Source organism: Salmo trutta, chromosome 25 (genome assembly GCF_901001165.1).
Source record: "Salmo trutta chromosome 25, fSalTru1.1, whole genome shotgun sequence".
In the NCBI taxonomy this organism is placed as follows: domain Eukaryota; kingdom Metazoa; phylum Chordata; class Actinopteri; order Salmoniformes; family Salmonidae; genus Salmo; species Salmo trutta.
In genome coordinates this window covers 32248771-32271098 of record NC_042981.1, presented here as the reverse complement: position 1 = coordinate 32271098, position 22328 = coordinate 32248771, and the positions used below count along the sequence as shown (strand labels likewise).

The 22328-nt window shown below is 43.8% G+C and overlaps 1 protein-coding gene across 5 annotated transcripts in view; it reads right to left on the bottom strand.

Moving 5' to 3' along the window:
* LOC115162431 (runt-related transcription factor 3) overlaps positions 1 to 21834 on the bottom strand; it is a 67497-nt gene extending 45663 nt beyond the window's left edge. For 2 of the 5 annotated variants that reach the window (XM_029713726.1, XM_029713730.1), the window contains exons 1-2: positions 21163 to 21831; positions 20100 to 20221 (exon numbers count right to left, since the gene is read on the bottom strand). In XM_029713726.1, the coding sequence (XP_029569586.1) occupies positions 20100 to 20157 (58 nt within the window). In that variant the 5' untranslated portion in view covers positions 20158 to 20221; positions 21163 to 21831. Of the gene's footprint in view, positions 1 to 20099; positions 20234 to 21162 lie in introns of those variants that run through there. The other 3 variants (XM_029713729.1, XM_029713728.1, XM_029713727.1) reach the window with 3 other exon arrangements.
* Positions 21835 to 22328: the final 494 nt, after the last annotated feature.

The window sequence follows — 22328 nt, the reverse complement described above, 5'->3', positions numbered from 1 at the left end:
AAAACCAGCAGCTAATTACTATGTAAGCATGACGAGCTGAAATAGTGCAGTCGCAGAGGTAGACAACCAGCACATTCAGCTCATGCATCTTTAATCCACAGCCTACATGTTTTAAAAGGTGCGGAGTGTAGCCAAGGGCTTATTAAAGTCAAATAATCGCGGTTGGGGTTGTCTCTGTCTTGTCTCTGGGCGCTACAGCTAGCTACAGTAACTGAGTGAAGACATTGGTCGCAATGAAGAGGTCAATCAGATCACTGTTATCAACATTCTCCGAGACATTTGACATTTAACTTTCAGCACTTGAGAGAGAAATAGGAAAACACCAAATTGAGACTGCATGTAGAATTCTGAAAAAATATCCGCGGTGTACAACGTAAAACACCAAATAATTAATGCAGAGCAGAATTAGGCCAATGCCCGCTAATGATCAAAATCCAGAAAAGAGACGTTAAATTCTGCAACCACTTAAAAGGAAACGATTCCCAAACCTTTCATAACAAAGCCATCATCTACAGAGAGATGAACCTGGAGAAGAGTCCCCTAAGCAAGCTGGTCCTGGGGCTTTGTTCACAAACACAAACAGACTCCACAGAGCCCCAGGACAGCAACACAATTAGACCCAACCAAATCATGAGAAAAACAAATAGATAATTACTTGACACATTAGAAAGAATTAACAAAAAAACTGAGCAAACTAGAATGCTCTTTGGCCCTAATCAGAGAGTACACAGTGGCAGAATACCTGACCACTGTGACTGACCCAAACTTAAGGAAAGTTTTGACTATGTACACTCAGTGAGCATAGCCTTGCTATTGAGAAAGGCCGCCGTAGGCAGACCTGGCTCTCAAGATAAGACAGGCTATGTGCACACTGCCCACAAAATGAGGTGGAATCTGAGCTGCACTTCCTAACCTCTTGCCAAATGTATGACCATATTATAGACACATATTTCCCTCAGATTACACAGATCCACAAAGAATTATAAAAACAAAACTAATTTGGATAAACTCCCATATTTATGGGAGTGAAATACCACAGTGTGCCATCATAGCAGCAAGATTTGTGACCTGTTGCCACAAGAAAAGGGAAACCAGTGAAGAACAAACACCATTGTAAATACAACTCATATTTATGTTTATTTATTTGGCCTTTTGTACTTGAACTATTTGCACATAATATGACATTTGTAATGTCTTTATTCTTTTGGAACTTTTGTGAGTGTTATGTTTACTATGAATTTGTATTGTTTATTTCACTTTTGTTTATTATCTAGTTCACTTGCTTTGACAATGTTAACATATGTTTCCCATGTCAATAAAGCCCTTAAATTGAATTGAGAGGGAGAGAGAGAGCCTCTCCTCTAGAGGGGGCTGCTGCAGACGTGACTCGGGGTGAGGCGACTGTACTGTATGTTCTCCTGTAGTAGTACTCATACTCTCCTGATATGCCCTAGTATGTGTCCAATTCTTCTAAAGGTTGCACTAAAGCAGACAAAAAAGTACTACACCATAACGATTGCATAATAATTCAATTAGGTAGCATGAAATTTATAGGTATACAAAGATCAATTGACTTGTCGGTAGTGTGACCTCACATTGACATGCTTTATCAATACCAGATCAAAGATGATGTGTAAGAAATAGTTTCAAGTCGTGCGTGCTTGATTTGAAGGTTTAGATGAGGGTGTAGGGTTTACTCCGTGGTTAGACCCCACCCCTGTCACCCCTGTCACCCCTGTCACCCTTGTCACCCCTGTCCTTAGTAGCAGTTCAAGGGGACACCTCCAGGCCTGCCCTGAGGACTCTCTCTGTGAACTCTCGTGTCACCATTGGTCCGCCCTCACACATCATCTGTCGGGTACACTCACTCCACGATGACAGTTAGAAGGCTGTGATGTGGTTATGCGTGGTGTTTATTCATTGGAAAGCCACTAAGAGTACCATTGGATGAGAAAGTCACAAAAAGAGCTGTGTTATTTTAGGAGCACGTTTGGTTGAGTTTTGTTCTAGTTGGTTGCGTGTGAGTTGTGGGCCCTTTCTTGCCGAGCGAGCGGATCCAGTATGATGTATTGTTGAGGGCAGTAGACTGTTGACCTGACCTGAAGGTTGTCTCATCAACTCCCTTATGCTGCCACGTCTGATTAGGCTTTGAACCATGTTTGGTATACATTGACGTCATTTTGTAATTGGTAAATCATACACTTCAACTTGTGCACTGTGCAAACTTGAAGAGACTTGTTTATCCTCCAATAGGAATATTTTGCTTCATGGTGAAGTAGCTGATTGTATTTAGAGTGATCCTTACTTGGCCCTAACTGTCCATGACCTTAGTCTCTAAATGTGTCTCATGAATGCACCAACTCATCCGTCTCTGAGGTTTTTAGTATGACGTGTAATCATTTCTCTTCTTTCTTTGTCTCTTTGTCTGTCTATAAGTTTGTCTGTCTGTGCAGGCACCCCATCCCAGTGTTTCTTCCTCTCTCTGGTGAGTTCTTCTGATGCAAGGAAGGCAATCTGTAATCTGTAGTAATTGCATGTTGCAGAAAAACATTTTTCCGCTGTGGTAATCGCTGCAATATGTGCCTCGGCATTGCCAAAATGACAGCAGCCCCACCCCCACCCCCAACACACAGACACACACACACACACACACCCCCGACTGGCTGACTCACTCCGGCTAGCCTCAGCCAACTGTGTCCGGCTACAGGAGCCGGGATCCCAGCCTCCTCTGGATGGGGGAGATACGGTAGACACACGGCTGTACAATACAGAGGAACTAACTGGCAGGCAGCACACCTGTGGCAGCAGCAGCAGCATCACGCTACATTCACCTTCAGCAGCAGATTTATAGTTCCTCTCAGTGACAGTTTAACTGCCATACCACACCACTGCCAGAGCCCTGCCAGAGCCAGATCACAGCTCTAGCTAGCCTCAGCTACCACACGCAGGCTGAGGCCAGGGCCAGGGAACAGCTTGGGACAGGGAGGCAGCTCCAATTCTATGTCTGTGTGGTAGAGTATTCAGAATGTGTTTTGTTGCGCATCGCACACATAGGCTAAAAGGATATTATGAACATACCGATTTTCTGTTTCTTTGATAGTTATTCTTGCGAACGGATTCCCTTTTGTTATTTTCCTTCAAATTTGCTTTGCTTAATTATTGTTAATAGGCATAATTGAGCCACTAGTGAGGAATTCTGTGAATCGAGCTAAGGTCAGATAAAGGTAGATATGTCTGCTGCTTCGGGATGTGGCTGGGCTGTTGATGTATGTTTATCAAGCCATTGTCCACCACTCTACCACACTACCACTCTAAAACTCCAACACTCCACCACTAACAATCCAACAGTCTAAAACTCCAACACTCCACCACTAACAATCCAACACTTTAACACTCCAACACTCCACCACACTACCACTCTAAAACTCCAACACTCCACCACTAACAATCCAACAGTCTAAAACTCCAACACTCCACCACTAACAATCCAACACTTTAACACTCCAACACTCCACCACACTACCACTCTAAAACTCCAACACTCCACCACTAACAATCCAACACTCTAACACTTCAACACTCCACAACTCTACCACTCTAAAACTCCAACACTCCACCACTAACAATCCAACACTCTAACACTCCAACACTCCACAACACTACCACTCTAAAACTCCAACACTCCACCACTAACAATCCAACACTCTAACACTCCACCACTCTACCACTCTAAAACTCCAACACTCCACAACTAACACTCCAACACTCTAACACTCCAACACTCCACCACTCTACCACTCTAAAACTCCAACACTCCACCACTAACACTCCAACACTCTAACACTCCAACACTCTACCACTCTAAAACTCCAACACTCCACCACTCTACCACTCTAAAACTCCAACACTCTACCACTCTAAAACTCCAACACTAACACTCCACCACTCTAACACTCCACCACTAACACTCCAACACTATGAGACTCCACCACTCTGACACTCCACCACTCTAACACTCCACCACTAACGTTCTAACACTCCACCAATCTAACACTCCACCACTCTAACACTCCACCACTAACACTCCACCACTCTGACACTCCACCACTCTGAGACTTCACCACTCTAACACGTCACCACTAACATTCTAACACACCACCAGTCTAACACTCCACCACTAACATTCTAACACTCCACCACTCTAACACTCCACTACTAACATTCTAACACTCCACCACTCTAACATTCCACCACTAACATTCTAACACTCCACCATTCTAAAACTCCACCACTCTAAAACTCCACCACTCTATAACTCCACCACTCTTAACACTCCACCACTAACACTCCACCACTCTAACACTCCACCACTCTAACACTCCACCACTCTAAAACTCCACCACTCTAACACTCCACCACAAACACTCCACCACTCTAACACTCCACCACTAACATTCTAACACTACTCCACTCTAACACTCCACCACTAACATTCTAACACACCACCAGTCTAACACTCCACCACTCTAACACTCCACCACTAACATTCTAACACTCCACCACTCTAACACTCCACCACTAACATTCTAACACTCCACCATTCTAAAACTCCACCACTCTAAAACTCCACCACTCTAAAACTCCACCACTCTTAACACTCCACCACTCTTAACACTCCACCACTCTAACACTCCACCACTCTAAAACTCCACCACAAACACTCCACCACAAACACTCCACCACTCTAACACTCCACCACTCTAACACTCCACCACTCTAAAACTCCACCACTCTTAACACTCCACCACTAGCACTCCACCACTCTAACACTCCACCACTCTAACACTCCACCACTACCACTCCACCACTCTAAAACTCCACCACTCTGACACTCCACCACTCTAACACTCCACCACTCTAAAACTCCACCACTCTGACACTCCACCCCTCTGACACTCCACCACTATAAATCTCCACCACTCTTACACTCCACCACTCTAACACTCCACCACTCTAACACTCCACCACTCTGACACTCCACCACTCTGACACTCCACCACTGACACTCCACCACTCTAACATTCCACCACTCTAACACTCCACCACAATAACACTCCACCACTCTAACACTCCACCACTAACATTCTAACACTCCACCACTCTAAAACTCCACCACTCTGACACTCCACCACTCTAACACTCCACCACTATGACACTCCACCACTCTGACACTCCACCACTCTGACACTCCACCACTAACACTCCACCACAATAGCACTCCACCACTCTAACACTCCACCACTCTAACACTCCACCACTCTAACACTCCACCACTCTGACACTCCACCACGCTGGTTTGCTATGTGTGATTGGCCACCATTTCACCAATCCAACAAACAGCTTCTCGATGTGTAACTGTGGCTCGACTGTGGCCCATGTTTGCGAAGTCATTACGCACTGCATCACCACCCCTGTACCCAACACAGCCCCAAGACATGTTAGCTCACTGATGCTGCACTTCCTCACACTCCACACTGGGTAACCACACACCTATGGTGGGCAGGGACAAAAGTAATGCCATGAGACATTTATAGATTCAGTGTACAGACACTGTGATTACATCCAGACTATCCACAGTGAGGTGAGCAACCCTTTCCTCTCTGAACTGCTGCCTGGTGCCCTGCTGCACAGCACTGCCTATCAAACCACCCAGCAGTTGAACTTCCCTCTGTGTATTAAATGGTCTCTGAGAGATCAAACGTGTCACCCTGACGAGAAGGGGAGACAGCTCGGAGCTCTGGAAGCCTTTCAGTCTGACAGCCAAACACGTTTGACTGGCAAACAGAGACATTTTTTCCCTTCCCCCTGCCAAAATGGGAGTCTGTCTGTGATCCTGTAGCTCGACATCGCACACAAATATAGAAGCGCAATGAGAGACCCAGCAAGGGGTGAACCCTAGCCCGCCGGCTCTGAAAATAAGTTGAGGCGTCCCTCTCGCACAAAGGCAAAGCCCCATAACTCAGTGTTTTCCCAAATGAAATCGCATGTGAACCGAATATTAGGAAGTGTGCATGGCTGCCAACAGCCGCCAAGCCATTATAGCTGGGCCTGTTAACCACATTTTCACCAGCAGACAATGCCCCTTTGTGCTCGTGTGTGGCTGTCCCCTCTGCCGGAACCCAGAGAGGAGCCCTGTACAATTAAACAGTGTGGATGAGGAGAGGGGAGCAGAGGAGAGGAGATGAGAAGAAAGATGGAGATTGGGGAGAGGAGAGCAGAAGAAAGGGGAGGAGAGGTGGAGAGGAAAGAGGATGTATAGAGTGGAGTGTCAGTTCTGTTCTCTAGTTAATTAGTCACAGTCGTGTCAGCAGGAGGCAGGGGAGCCTGCCTTCATGGCCAGAGGAACCTTTCATGTGGTTACTCACGGAATGCTGTTGTTCATTCCTTCCTGCAACAAAAGCCACATGTTTTTATTTTTTTGTAGCGTATAGGCTGTCCCCATGGAAATATGAAGGAACAAGACAAGGTATGTCACGTATGAGTGGTATGACTGCTAAGAAGAAAAAGGCAATCCGGTGAGGAGTTCACCAAACAATCCTGACTGTGCCAATATGATCATCTTTGGTTCACGTTGTTAAATACATTTTGGACCATAAACTGGCCACCACCCCCTTTGCCTTCAGAACACACTCACGCATTGGTGCCTACTGTAAAATACTTAAGTAAAAATACTTAAAAGTATAACTTAAGTAATGTAAATGATGTCTGAGTGTTGGAATGTGCCCTTGGCTATCTGCAAATAAACAAATAAAAATGCATTCTGGTTTGCCTAATATAAGGATTTCTTTTATATTTGAAGCAATTATATTTATTTTTAATACTTAAATTTATTTAAAACCAAATACTTTTAGACTCTTAATCAAGTAGTATTTTACTGGGTGACTTTCAATTTCACTAGAGTCAAGTATCTTTACTTTTACTCAAGTATGACAATTGGGTACTTTTTCCACCACTGACTGTACTGTCTACACACACACACACGCACACGCGCGTACGCACGCACGCACGCTCGCTCATTCGTTGTCTATGCAGCTACCCTGCCCTGTTAAACTCCTTCATCCTTGTTTGGGTTTTTAACGGCGGTCATCCCAGGTTCTGTCACACATTCAAGTGTAAAGACGCCTCAAAGCATTTCTAGATATTGAAATCGCATGTATTTCTCTTCACTGGAGTTCAATCTCCTCGGCCCTGTCTGGCTCACTGGAGAGCGAGACTAGAATAAAACAGTGACCCAGCGCCTGTTTCCAGACAACTGTCCATGGTACTTTCCACTGCAGACGTGAGACAACTCTGAAAGCAGCGAGCGATTGCACTGTGCCTGAAGGCTTTCATTCCGATGCAGGAAGGGCGTGGCTCCTCTCAGTCAGAGAGTTTAAAGAGTCTCACAGACATAAATTATTTTCATCACCTGCAATAAAACCACTCTTTTGAACACAAAATCATTACTGTCAATCATCAAATTGAGCCCAATTGAGTTTGAAGGAAATCATGAGAAGAGACGAGACCAGCTGTCATCACTGTGATTTTACTTGAACTCTCGTCTCTTCTCTGAACTTTTACTGTGTCCGGACAGACGGACAGTATCTCTCTCCATTGCATGCAGCTCTCTCTGTCTCTCTATGAGTTCCATGTGTCCATGTGGCTGAATGTTTCCTCTCATAATCTTTGTGACTAATCACTAGTGATGTTGCCCATGAGTGGTTAGCACCCTGCCCCATGCAGTGCAATGTAGCGTACTTTCCTCACTCTCTCTGTGACTCAGAGCCTCTGAGGAGCCCTAACTGCTCACTAATCCTCTGATTGCTGTGTTTGGCCCCTCGGGCTCCTCAGCGCCAGGGCGGGCCAGGCTAACGACAGGCTAACGACGACGACAAGGAGCGTTTATAAACCAAATCAGGAGGCTAGAGTCTGGCTTGTCGTGTGGTGATTAGCCTGATCAAACGCTCGCTAACAGCCTTCTAGTCCGCTGACTGACTGGTTGATTGTTCGCTGTGTCATTATGCTGATTAAAGGAGCCTCGGTCGGTCCCTAGCTACATGTAACACACGTCTTTCTGCTGGGTTGGTTAAGTTAGCAGAGGTAGCCCTGCAGTAGTCTTTATCGTGCGTGAAAGCCAAGGGGATGGTGGATGAGATGGTGTGAAGATAAGAGGTTTTGTGTTGATGGTGAAATTAAGGTTCAGTGTAGGTTGTGTGGCCGCAAAAAGAAGAGTCTGGTTTGTGAGGCTTTACATCTCAGTGGTTTAACTCTCTGGTGATGGTCTGGTTTGTGAGGCTTTACATCTCAGTGGTTTAACTCTCTGGTGATGGTCTGGTTTGTGAGGCTTTACATCTCAGTGGTTTAACTCTCTGGTGATGGTCTGGTTTGTGAGGCTTTACATCTCAGTGGTTTAACTCTCTGGTGATGGTCTGGTTTGTGAGGCTTTACATCTCAGTGGTTTAACTCTCTGGTGATGGTCTGGTTTGTGAGGCTTTACATCTCAGTGGTTTAACTCTCTGGTGATGGTCTGGTTTGTGAGGCTTTACATCTCAGTGGTTTAACTCTCTGGTGATGGTCTGGTTTGTGAGGCTTTACATCTCAGTGGTTTAACTCTCTGGAGATGGTCTGGTTTGTGAGGCTTTACATCTCCGTGGTTTAACTCTCTGGAGATGGTCTGGTTTGTGAGGCTTTACATCTCAGTGGTTTAACTCTCTGGAGATGGTCTGGTTTGTGTATGACAGCATATAAGAGGTGATAGTACCTGATTTCTCACCACTGCCAGGGAGGACGGTTTCCATCACATTAATACAACCTGTATTTTCCCAATGCAAACAAAACGAAATAAATATGCATGTACAATCAAATCTCTGTTATAATTAAGGTTTTCAAAAATTCTGTTTGTAAATTTACTAAACCAGTATTAGTCATTTCAAGTCTGCGTTTACTCCAATTGTTGGTTGTCCTTGACTGTGATAAAAGCAGCAGGAGGCCATCTGTGAGCTCTTACAGACTATTACACTGAGGTCAGACGGGATTGAGAGAGAGAGAGAGAGAATGATATGGTCATCACGTTGACACACTGTACAGCACTCCTCTCTGACTCACAGTCTGTATGTGTGTGTGTGTGTGTGTGTGTTGTGTATGTATGTGTGTGTGTATGTTGTGTATGTATGTGTGTGTGTGTGTGTGTGTGTGTGTGTGTGTGTGTGTGTGTGTGTGTGTGTGTGTGTGTGTGTGTGTGTGTGTGTGTGTGTGTGTGTGTGTGTGTCCGTGTCCGTGAGAAGACTTTCAGAGCCAGACGGAGTGACCTAGAACCAGACAGAGAAGGGAGAGAGAATGGGAAGGGATAGAGAGACCACTTCTGCTCCATAGCCGAGAGGGGATTCCCTCGTGTAGGGCTTTCTGCTGAGTTTTTACAGAACTGAGCAGCTGGAGAGAAAGTACAGCAACAGATCCACACTAAGGTTACCTTAGGTCAGTCTTTTAGGGGGGAAATGTATTCATATATTTCATTCTGCACAACTCATATTACATTGTTTTTTAGAATTCTTGTCATTCTTAGTAATCTTGTCATGTTTACTGTCAATGGGCATTTAAGTATTATGTTTCAGTATGCAAGCATTGTTGTTCATTTTTAACTACCCTTTTAACAAAAACTGTGCCTTGCCATGGTAACTACACTGAACAAAAATATAACGCAACATGCAACAATTTCAAAGATTTTAGTGAGTTACAGGTCATCTAAGGAAATCAGACAAATGAAATAAATTCATTAGGCCCTTATCTATGGATTACACATGACCGGCAATACAGTTATGCATCTGTTGGTCACAAATACAAATGACTTCGGTCGTCAGATGGACGGTGTTTCCTCCGGCACATTGGTGCGGCTGGCTTCCAGGTTAAGCGAGCAGTGTGTCAAGAAGCTGTGCGGCTTGGCAAGGTCGTGTTTTGGATGACTCTCCACCTTCGCCTCTCCCGAGTCTGTAGGGTAGTTGCAGCGATGAGACAAGATCGTAACTAACAATTGGATATCACGAAATTGGGGAAAAAAGGAGGTAAAGTATAAATAATTGAAAAAGTAGCGGCGTGGATCAGAAAACCCGTCAGTATTTGGTGTGACCACCATTTTCTTCAAGCAGCGTGACACATCTCCTTCGCATGGAGTTGATCAGGCTATTAATTGTGGCCTGTGGAATGTTGTCCCACTCCTCTTCAATGGCTGTGCGAAGTTGCTGGATATTGGCGGGAACTGGAACACGCTGTTGTGCACATCGATCCAGAGCATCTTAAACATGCTCAATGGGTCACATGTCTGAGTATGCAGGCCATGGAATAACTGGGACATTTTCAGCTTCCAGGAATTGTGTACAGATCCTTGCGACATGCTGAAACATGAGGGGATGGCGGTGGATGAATGGCATGACAATGGGCATCAGGATCTCGTCACGGTATCTCTGTGTTTTCAAATTGCATTCAAATTGCCATGGATAAAATGCAATTGTGTTCGTTGTCCATAGCTTATGCCTGCCCATACCATAACCCCACCGCAACCATGGGGCAATCTGTTCACAACATTGACATCAGCAAACTGCTTGCCCCCACACGACGCCATACACGCTGATACACCCGTGAATCTTCTCTAGCGTGCCAGTGGCCATCAAAGGTGAGCATTTGCCGACTGAAGTCGGTTACGACGCCGAAATGCATTCAGGTCAAGACCCCGGTGAGGACGACGAGCACACAGATGAGCTTCCCTGAGATGGTTTCTGACAGTTTGTGCAGAAATTCTTCGGTTGTGCAACCCCACAGTTTTATCAGCTGTCCGTGTCGCTGGTCCTGGATGATCCCGCAGGTGAAGAAGCCGGATGTGGAGGTCCTGGGCTGGCGGGTTACACATGGTCTGCGGTTGTGAGGCTGGTTGGACGTATTGGAGGCGGCTTATGGTAGAGAAATTAACATTCAATTATCTGGCAACAGCTCTGGTTGACATTCATGCAGTCAGCATGCCAATTGCACGCTCCCTCAAAACTTGAGACATCTGTGGCATTGTGTTGTATGACAAATCTGTGTAATGATCATGCTGTTTAATCAGCTTCTTGATATGCCACACCTGTCAGGTGAAATAATTATCTTGGTTAAGGATAAATTCTCACTAACAGGGATGTAAGCTTTTCGTGCGTATGGAACATTTCTGGGATCTTTTATTTCAGCTCATTTAACATGGGACCAACACTTTACATGTTGCATTTATATTTTTGTTCAGTATACATACTATGCATGTCAACATTTCTCAAATCCTGTGGCTGGTAAAGCTGGCTGATTTCTTTTGATTTTCCCATGATGTCAAGTAAAGAGGCACTGAGTTTGAAGGTAGGCCTTGAAATACATCCACAGGTACACCTCCAATTGACTCAAATGATGTCAATTAGCCTATCAGAAGCTTCTAAAGCCATGCCATCATTTTCTGGAATTTTCCAAGCTGTTTAAAGGCACAGTCAACTTAGTGTATGTGAACTTCTGACACACTGGAATTGTGATACAGTGAAATAATCTGTCTGTAAACAATTGATGGAAAAATGACTTGTGTCATGCACAAAGTAGATGTCCTAACCGACTTGCCAAAACTATAATTTGTTAACAAGAAATGTGTGGAGTGGTTGAAAAACGAGTTTTAATGACTCCAACCTAAGTGTATGTAAACTTCTGACTTCAACTGTAACATCCCTACACCACCACATATCCACAACACAAAATGTTCAATACCACCATACAACAATATCACAATGTGTGTATATGCATGTGTCTGTACCTTTGTGTGTGTCTCTTCACAGTCCCCGTTGTTCCATAAGGTGTATTTTTACCTGCTTTTTAAATCTGATTCTACTTCTTGCATCAGTTACCTGATGTGGAATAGAGTTCCATTTAGTCATGGCTCTATGTAATACTGTGCGCCTCCCATAGTCTGTTCTGGACTTGGGGACTGTGAAGAGATCTCTGGTGGCATGTCTTGTGGGGTATGCATGGGTGTCCGAGCTGTGTGTAGTACACACAGCTCGGTACATTCAGCTTGTCAATACCTCTTACATAAACAAGTAATGATGAAGTCAACTCTCTTCCACTTTGAGCCATGGAGAGATTGACATGCATGTCATTAATGTTAGCTCTCCGTGCACTTTTAAGGGCCAGCCGTGCTGCCCTGTTCTGAGCCAACTGCAATTTTCCCAAGTCCCTCTTTGTGGCACCTGACCACACGACTGAACAGTAGTCCAGGTGCGACAAAACTAGGGCCTGTAGGACCTGCCTTGTTGATAGTGTTGTTAGAAGGTAGAGCGGTGCTTTATTATGGACAGACTTCTCCCCATCTTAACTACTGTTGTATCAACATGTTTTGACCATGACAGTTTACAATCCAGGGTTACTACAAGCAGTTTATTCACCTCAACTTGCTCAATTTACACATCATTCATGACGAGATGTAGTTGAGGTTTAGGGTTTAGTGAATGATTTGTCCCAAATACAATGCTTTTAGTTTTAGAAATATTTAGGACTAACTTATTCCTTTTCACCCATTCTGAAACTAACTGCAGCTCTTTGTTAAGTGTTGCAGTCATTTCAGTCGCTGTAGTAGCTGACGTGTATAGTGTTGAGTCATCCGCATACATAGACACATTGGCCTTACTCAAAGCCAGTGACATGTTGTTAGTAAAGATTGAAAAAAGCATCTACTTTACTGTAATGTACTGTATTGTACTGTACTGAACTATAATCTACTTTACTGTAATGTACTGTATTGTACTGTACTGAACTATAATCTACTTTACTATAATGTACTCTACTGTGCTGTACTTTGATGTCCAAATTTGTGAAACATAGATGTCTATGATTCGTTCAGATTTGGTCCGGACCAACCAAATTTGGTCTTGTTTGGGGGAAGAGCTCATTAAAATAATAGCCAGTGTGTAGAATAATACCCAAGTATGCAAAGGAGGATATTGCATATTTCTATATTTGTGTACCTATTTAGGAAACATCCCCATTTGTATCTATTAGGGATCCCCGTTAGTTCCTGCCAAGGCAGCAACTACTCTTCCTGGGGTCCAAACACATTAAGGCACTTACATCACACATTCAACAAAAAGACCATGAAGAGAATGGCATTCATCTCCATAACTATGCATTTCTGAGTAGCACAGATGACGGACCCATGATGAAATTCCTTTACCGTAATCCAGGTGTCAATCCACTTCACTTACTGTAGTTCAATAACCAAAATAATAAACCCAGGGTGTCATGTCATAGCTGACACCTTATTCTTTCTGCAGACATCTTTCAATCATAATTTGGAGCAGATTTTTAAAATGTTTTTCGAAAACGTGATCACATAAAATTGCCCATGTCCAAAAAGTCAAGTTGTAAAAAAAGTCAAGTAGTCATTTCCCATTTCTGAAATGATCATCTCTTGAAATAACTTTTTCTACTTTTTGGGAAGGTTGTCACGTCCCTAAAACATGTTTTATTGCACCAAAGATAATTAACTAATGCAAACTATTTGAAATTTTTCGGGGAAAAACTGAGAAAAATTAGTATCAAAAACAATTTCATAGCCTGCAGCTTATATATCCTATCATTATCTGCATTTTTGCTCCACCGTAATTAACTTTTTTCTTTATTGCTTTTGGGAAGAGGGATGGGCTATGGACGTTTTGAGCATGATTAAAGATTTATCGTAATGAAGGAAGAAGAGGCTTCAGTCTTTAGTTCAGTTTCACATTCTGGCTTGTTGAGCTGTTTTGCTGTTGAATTGTTCGATGTCTCCACGTTGAAAACCATATGTGTCATACTGTATATAGGCAACTGAAATTAGCTGCATGTGAAAATAAAACTATGCTGAAATAGTTTTCATACGCTATGCTAAAAATGGGATGATTCTTCTTTATGTTGTGTCTACAGATCGGATGTTGTTCGAAACATCTGTTTAACGGTATTACTAAGCAGGGAGGGGTCATGCCTTATGAAAAACAACAACATTCTGTCGAAGTTTCAGATTCACTTCAAGTGGACTCTGTCTAGTGTTGGCTTCTTTTGATAGACAAGATAGTTAAAAAAAAAAGAATATATAATTCATTTATTTTCAAGAAGGATCTTCATTTTCATTCTTTAATTTCCCGTAAATTCGTTGTTGGTTGTAATCTGATCTATTATCTCCTTCATTAGTACAACTAGAGTCTCATTTAGTTAATTAATCACATGGTAATTAACACTTTATGGCATGGCAAAATTACTTAATAGCACTTTTATATAAGCTTCCTGTAACTTAATTATTGCCAAACTTAGGTCACCATGCATAATCACTGGTGGTATTAGACTGTTGCTTGTCCCTAATTGTGAGCTGCCTCAGTGTATGAAACTAGCTGTGGTTCAGGGGCAGCTGTTATACAACTGCATGATAAGTGATTGAAAACATTACAAGCCTGGGTTTGTTCTTAATTCAATTCTCTCAGACAAAAGGGATGAGGTTATTAAAAGCATGATAGCAGTGATTTAATCAATACCACAGTAAGGGCCTAATGAAATATGATCATCTCATAAGAGAACGTAATTAAGCGTAAAGAAATGACTCATCGGAATATTGTAACTATAAACACTAGATGTAAGACTTAAAAAAAACAAAAAAAACAGAAAATTATATTGTGATCATTTCCATCTCCTCATCCAGTTATCCAAATACTTTCGTCGTCTGAGTACTTTCCTGCCTGCATGCTAGCGTTCCTGTTCCGATATTTATTTTCCACATCGGAGGGTCCCAGTTAAAATAGCTTGTCTAGACGTTATGAATTCCGCTGACATCCCAGTGCATTGTATCATGACAAACTTGGATTTGTGTCTCTCACCCTACCAATTATTTCATTCTGCCACTACGTAATTATTAAGTAAGGGCATAATATGTATTTTCTCCTTTTTGCTTGTCTGAGGGAGGTGTGGTTGTCACGTTCGTCGTATACATAATGAGCGGACTAAGGTGCAGCGTGAGTAGAGTTCCACATATTTATTAAAGTGAACCTTCAAAAAACAACAAAGAATAAACTAACGTGAAGTTCGTAGCGCACATAGCACTAAACCAAAACGAAACAATATCCCACAAACGCAGGTGGGAAAAGGACCACATTAAGTATGATCCCCAATTAGAGGCAACAATCATCAGCTGATCCAATTGGGAACCATACTCACACCAACATAGAAATTCTAGACTAGAACACCCCCGATTCACGCTCTGACCTATTGCACCATAGAGAACCCCAAGGGCTCTCCATGGTCAGGGCGTGACAGTGATACTGTATTTACCATAAATTCACAGAGTTCAGTCCCCTCAGAACTGCCATAGGCAATCAGAGAGCTGCTCTTAATGTGAAGTCTAACTCTTGATGAGCTGTGCTAGAGGGGCTTAGACGCCACACAGAGCTTTCTTAATGCTTCATCCAGTCTGGCACAATGCCTACTGCCTCAGAACCAGCATCAGATCATATTCACTATACACACCAGCCATGCCATACTACGCAAAGTCTACCTTTAGTTTGTTTTCAAGATGAATTTCAGAAACATATGTTGATCACCTGTCCAGTGCTGTTTGTCGATAGAAAGTTGTCCGCCCTTCCGAAACAATTACTTGTCCAAACTAAATTTGTACCAAGGGACCAATACAGGAAATATCCACATTATCAGATTGGAGACCAGCTCCAGAGAATCTGGCTCTTGTGGTTGCCGGTCGACCACCAGAACATTTTATTTACTACAACACTTAGCACAACTTTAACCTTGACCAACGTTACATAGAGTTTAGCGTGCTCAGCCAAACGATTTATGGGAGACGGGGTTTGGAAATTGGTTGACCACATAATCAGCATATGCCGCCTCCCTTCCTCTACCTGGAAGCCATCTTGTTGGCGACCCCTGAAGGTGTTACCCATCAACAGGTGTTGACAGACGGTGAAAACGACGAGACGGACCAAATAAGTACCTCAAACGTTTACAATGCTAATCAAGTCCAGAGCGTTGCTACCTTCCAATGTGCCCTCAGAGTTTTATAAATAGATATTATACTCTGCTAAATTGGAGACAGGATTCCGCTACTCCGTGGCTGTCATGAGTTTTGTATTATTTCCCTTTCTTTTTGAATATCGAAACTCAATATCTGGTTACAGATTTCAGCCAATCTCCATGTTTTGGCATCAGAGGCCTAAGGCTGAGCAGAAGGGCTTTGACTGGCTTCCAATTAAGTATTTGATTAATTTAGGAGGGTGAATTTTTGGGTGAATTTCAAAACTTTTGATCATAAGCTACTGTATATTAACTTGACTTTGTGACAACAACTTTGTTGTAATATATGTTTTTGCATCAAAGATCTGATCCTTTTGTTAAATTCATCTTGAGGCTTATCTGTAATGTGAGAGAATTCATTTGAGGGTTTTACCCAAAGTTTATTTTTCTCATACAATTCTAACAGTTGTGAGTCTTTTAGCTTTTTATTTCCGAGTTGTAGAACTAACCAGACCACCTCCCAGAATCCACCAAAAATAAACTCACTACTACTGTGGCGAAGCATGGCGTGTTTCTCACACAGAAACCCTAACTTTCATTCATACAGTGCAACAAGCCAAACATATAAAACCATTCCCACCCTAATAAAGTGGGGCCTTTTTTCTGCCACAAAGGGAACTGGCTCCCATGAGCGTTACACTCTAAAATGCCCCCCCCCCCACCGTCTAAAGGGCCTATTGGGTAAAAAGCTTCCTTTCCAGCTAGGAGGAAAAGCGGTCAGGGAACCAAGCCAAGGATATGACCCAGTACCCATGCCCAATCAGACTCACTGTAAACCAGGATCCTCACCTGACTCTAACGCTGAAGACAGCAAAAGTGGCAGGTTTGTAACCCAATAAAAGTTTTGACATTTTTCTCCACAGAGTGAAATAGTTGCTATTTTCACTCGTATCACCTGGTATTTCACTCGTATCAAGAATTTGGGATACCAAGCTGCTAATGTTAGTTCTGTGAGTATTTAGCGTACCTCAGATGTGTGTGTGTGTATGTCTGGATAATTGGTCTGTTGTGAGAGAGGAGCAGGTGTAACCTCATTGTGGTTATCGGGGAAAGGCAGGAGCTCTCTTAGTCTGCATCAGATTAGCGCCTTTAGAGAGCATCTCCATCTCACATACGGCCTGCCCTAGTGTGCTAACTGTCAGGGCCTCGCAACTGTTTTTGGAGGTGCTCTCTTTCTCATTACAAATAGCGTGAGAGCTTCAGTGTCCTTCTCTCGCTTCTCTTCTCTCTTCTCTCTCTCTTTTCTCTCTCCTCTTCTCTGTGCTACAGGAGTGAGGTTTTTGAGGCGAAGCACATTCTTTTCTCACAGAAAGCGTGTCAGGTGTTGCACATCACGTGCACGCGTGTGTCCACATCTCAGCATGAGACATACTGCTGCTTAATGTGATGGAGCTAAGAATATCATTCTATACATGCTTATGGACAGGGCTCCCGTCTACTTGTATTTATGTATTCAGATGATTGTGTCTGAATGCATATTCATCTATGGGTAGCCTATCTCTCTTGAGTTGCTAATCATTAGATATAGATGTTTGGGATTTAACTTTTTTTTTTACCAGCTAAGTAAAATGTAAATGTACTTTAGAAGCACAATCTATAGGCAGAGTTTAACTGTAACACTATGACATTTATACATCCACATTTCCATAGCATTAAATTCAGGAATTGGAAACATACAATATCCACAAACATTAAACGGCCTCTTTGATTTTCTTTCGACCCGTACCTCTTAATTTCGGTCACATTTTTTTTTCTTCTCTTTTCCAAACGGCTTTGCCCGTGTAATGCAAGTTGTTCAACTAACGGCCAGAGTATTTCACTCACATGAGGTAGTCTATTTGAAATGCTTTCAAATTGAACTGGAGGATTGAATTACTTTTGGCCTTTGTTCTGTTACAGTTTTGCTTTCATTTTCTCGACTGAATAAATTGTAAAAGGATATTGCATATTCATTAATGATTTCCAATGGCGATTACAGCTTTAAACACTCTATTTTTCCATCCTATTTTTTTGGCATGCACGTTGGTTTTCCCTTCTCGCTACAGTCAAAATACAAATTCAAGCATCCGAAGCGCTTTACATAAGAGGCCCGCTAAGTGTAACATCTGATCCCAACTCAGTCCTTAGTCAGACATTAGAGGGTTGCACACTAAATAAGGCCGTAGTGCTTTAAAGGAGAATAATCAACCAGCAACTAGACCTCGTGCTCCAGTCTGAATGATAATAACCAACGAAGGATGAATAAGAGAGCGGGAGAGAAGCATTTAGTGATGCGTAAGAATGAGAGTGAGAGAAAGATATAGTGCAGAGATGCGGCTTTGTCGAGAGGAAACTCTAAATGACTGAGTATCTGTCTGAGCTGTGAGAACACTGAAACACCGTCCTCTGTCACTCTGCTCACTGTGGTTCCAGTAGGGATATCAGAGTTGTGTTCTCATATGAGCGGCAGATGTGTGTGGGCGCATGTTTATAGGGGGAAACTGGGCTCCAGAGATTTTAAGATTTATTCTGCAAACAATTAGGAGCTGGTAGTGCTTATCCTGGGGCTCTCTAATTACCACAGCAACCAGGCCGTAATCGAGGGTAGATTTTCTGTGACGTTTTTTTTTTATGTAGTAGGGAACCAATCTCCCAGACCTCCTCAGATTAATACTCTCACAGCAACATGCTCTCGATAAAATGACATGTTGGGGACTTTTTAGATTAGTAGCAAAATGATACAAACACATTTTCAAGCAGCTAGAAAGTGAAGAAACCATGTAAAACTTCTGTTCTGTTTGTCACAGCAGAATATCTGACTTCCACTCTAAATCTAACTGTTGAAAACTCTGAATTAACTGTATAAACTGTTGGCTGAGGCCTTTCGCAATTGAACACAATTGAAGCTTCTATCACTATATGTAATCTAATTTAGTACATTGTTATTTCATAATCTTATAATTTATTGTTTCATTATATCAGCGGGAAAATTCTCTCTAAACTTAGCCAACAGTTTATACAGTTAATTCAGAGTTTTCAACAGTTAGATTTAGAGTGGAAGTCTGATATTCTGCTGTGACAAACAGAACAGAAGTTTTACATGGTTTCTTCACTTTCTAGCTGCTTGAAAATGTGTTTGTATCATTTTGCTATTAATCTAAATTGAACACAATTGAAGCTTCTATCACTATATGTAATCTAATTTAGTACATTGTTATTTCATAATCTTATAATTTATTGTTTTATTATATCAGCGGGAAAATTCTCTCTAAACTTGAATTCAATCTAGGCTTTAATCCAAGTACTGCAGGATTGAGGTAACCATGGAAGAAAATGGCTCCTTCATTAACAGCAGTCTTTAGCCTGAGTGTAATGCACTCACCTCACCACACAGGCCAAGAGTACCTCCTGTAAGTAGTGAAGGAGACAGACCAATGTTTTTTCTCTTTTTGTTTTATCGTATCACTGTGTTCCAGTAAAGGCCGGTCCGATGGAGCCTTCCTTCCTTCTATTCTCCCAGAGAGCTAGAAAAACTCCCTCTTGATGGCTGTGGTGAGAAGCCCATTATGGGTGTGCTCCATCAAGACTACATCAGATGCAGCCCTGAGGCCCACAGCTGTAAGGGCCCTGTCACTAACGGCCTCGGCTACTGTATGGACCCATGCCTCCTTTTACCCATTTAATAGGAACATTAGGGCATTCAGCGTGTGTGGTACGACCCTTTCAGAGAGGGTCTACTCAAACACCAAAACAAAGTCTCTCTTTTAGAAGTGTTGCTGTCCCTGCTGTTTTGGAACACGCACACACCCTCACACTCCTTCGTGTTGCCAAACAGACGAGGCCACACATTTTAAACAACTGGGAGCGAGTGGACCGCCAGAGCCGCCAATATCATTCTCTCTCTGACGCCTCGAGCCACAGACATGACAGAGGAGAGAGAGGGAGAGAGAGAGAGAGTATAGAGGGGAGGAGAGAGTGCTTACCTCTCAGTAGAGTGGGGCCGTAGTTTCCGAAGCAGTCAAAGATGCTGTTGGAAGCCATGTCCTCGTGGCTGAAGTGGTGCCAGAGCCGTCGTCAGCCCTCTCTACAGTCGATAACGACCAACCTTGGAGAGAAACGGTGGTTGAAATAGAGAACGAAAGAGTGAGAGAGAGGAGAGCGAGGGAGAAGGATAGATCCTGGAACTCGGAGCCCATTTGCAACCAAGAATTTGGGGTTTGTAACTACCGCAGGAATCCCTTGCCACAAGCCTGCAAAGAGAGCAGAATAAGTATGCAGCACCAGGGGTATGAGACATTCAGAAAGAAAGAGAGGAAGAGGGAATGATAGGGGGAGAGGGAGTGAAAGAGAGGGAGAGGGAATGGTAGGCTGGGAGTGTGAGGGAGAGGGAGAGGGAGAGGGAGAGAGAATGGTAGGCTGGGAGGGTGAGGGAGAGGGAGAGAGAATGGTAGGCTGGGGGGGTGAGGGAGAGGGAGAGAGAATGGTAGGCTGGGAGGGTGAGGGAGAGGGAGAGAGAATGGTAGGCTGGGAGGGTGAGGGAGAGGGAGAGAGAATAGTAGGCTGGGAGGGAGAGGGAGAGGGAGAGAGAATGGTAGGCTGGGAGGGTGAGGGAGAGGGAGAGAGAATGGTAGGCTGGGAGGGTGAGGGAGAGGGAGAGAGAATAGTAGGCTGGGAGGGAGAGGGAGAGGGAGAGTGAGAGAGAATGGTAGGCTGGGAGGGTGAGGGAGAGGGAGAGGGAGAGAGAATGGTAGGCTGGGAGGGTGAGGGAGAGGGAGAGAGAATGGTAGGCTGGGAGGGAGAGGGAGAGGGAGAGAGAATGGCAGGCTGGGAGGGTGAGGGAGAGGGAGAGAGAATGGCAGGCTGGGAGGGAGAGGGAGAGGGAGAGAGAATGGCAGGCTGGGAGGGTGAGGGAGAGGGAGGGAGAATGGCAGGCTGGGAGGGAGAGGGAGAGAGAATGGCAGGCTGGGAGGGAGAGGGAGAGTGTGGCTACACTGAGATGCAGTGGTACCATCCCTCTCCAGGACTCTGGCCTTCCAATGGACTCACCGTTGTTGTATCGGGTCTGGACGTCTTGTCAGCAGGCCAGGGTGGGGTGGCAGGGAGGTGTGGTGCTGGTCCGGTCCGTCAGTGGGCAGGGGCTCTGAGGTTAGCCAGGTTCTCTCTCTCTCTGTCAGGAGACGTGGTGTCCCACGGTGGTGGCCTGAATGGAGCGTCAGTGTTAGCTAGCGCCGGCTAAAGCCACAGCTCTCTTTGCGTCCTCGCCATCCTCCAACTCCCCTCCGTGAGTGGTGGAGCCCACGTCACATGTCACATGAGGTCACAGGGCCTCTCCTCCCCTCCCCTCTCTCTTTTCGCTCTTACTCGGTGTAGCTTGTTTTTTCCTCTTTGCTTTTACTTTTTCAGCTCTGCTTCCCTCTCTCTTTTCTCTCTCTCTTTTGATTGGTCGGCCAAGTTTTGGAAATGTTCTGTTTTCTTTAAGTTCAAACCAGGCAGTGGCCTACGCCATTCAAAGTCTGTGAGGCTTTCAGAGGGCGCCGAAACCCAATGCGAACAACCAGAAAAGAATTGAACACGCATTAAGAGAAATAGAAATAAGAGAGAAGGAAGAGTGAGAGAGAGAGAGAGAGAGAGAGAGAGAGACCGAGAGAGAGAGAGAGAGAGCGTTGACTGTGGAGACTGGGGCTTCCCGCCGCACAGAGAGTGGAAAGGAGCAGAGCAGAGTAGAGAGAGTTCTGTCTCTGAGCGCTTTCAGAGAGAGACTGTGTGTATGTATGTGTTTGTGTGTGTATGTCTGACTCACTGCGCATCTGTGTTTGTAAGAGCTGGTGGTTTTGGGCCTGGAAAACCAACCCTCCACCCTCACTTACCGCTTGATAGTATCGTAATCTTAGCTGCAGTGCTGCTCTGCTCTGCTCTGCTGTCCCCTCTATTCTTACTACCTCTCTCTCACACACTGTCCCTTCACTCTGCTTCTCACCAAGTCTATTCTTTCCTACCACACAATACAATTATTTGGGAATATTTATTTCACACCTGTAATACAGGACAAATGAGCAATACACAAAAGTTGATGAAATATGTAGAAAATACAGTATATAAACCTAGATCCACTACTACATAACTAAAAAGCATTTTGGCTTTAAGCACAGCCTGACAGTGAATTGCATTTTTCCAGTGTGTTGTGGGTATGTCAGAGTTTCCCCCCCATCAAA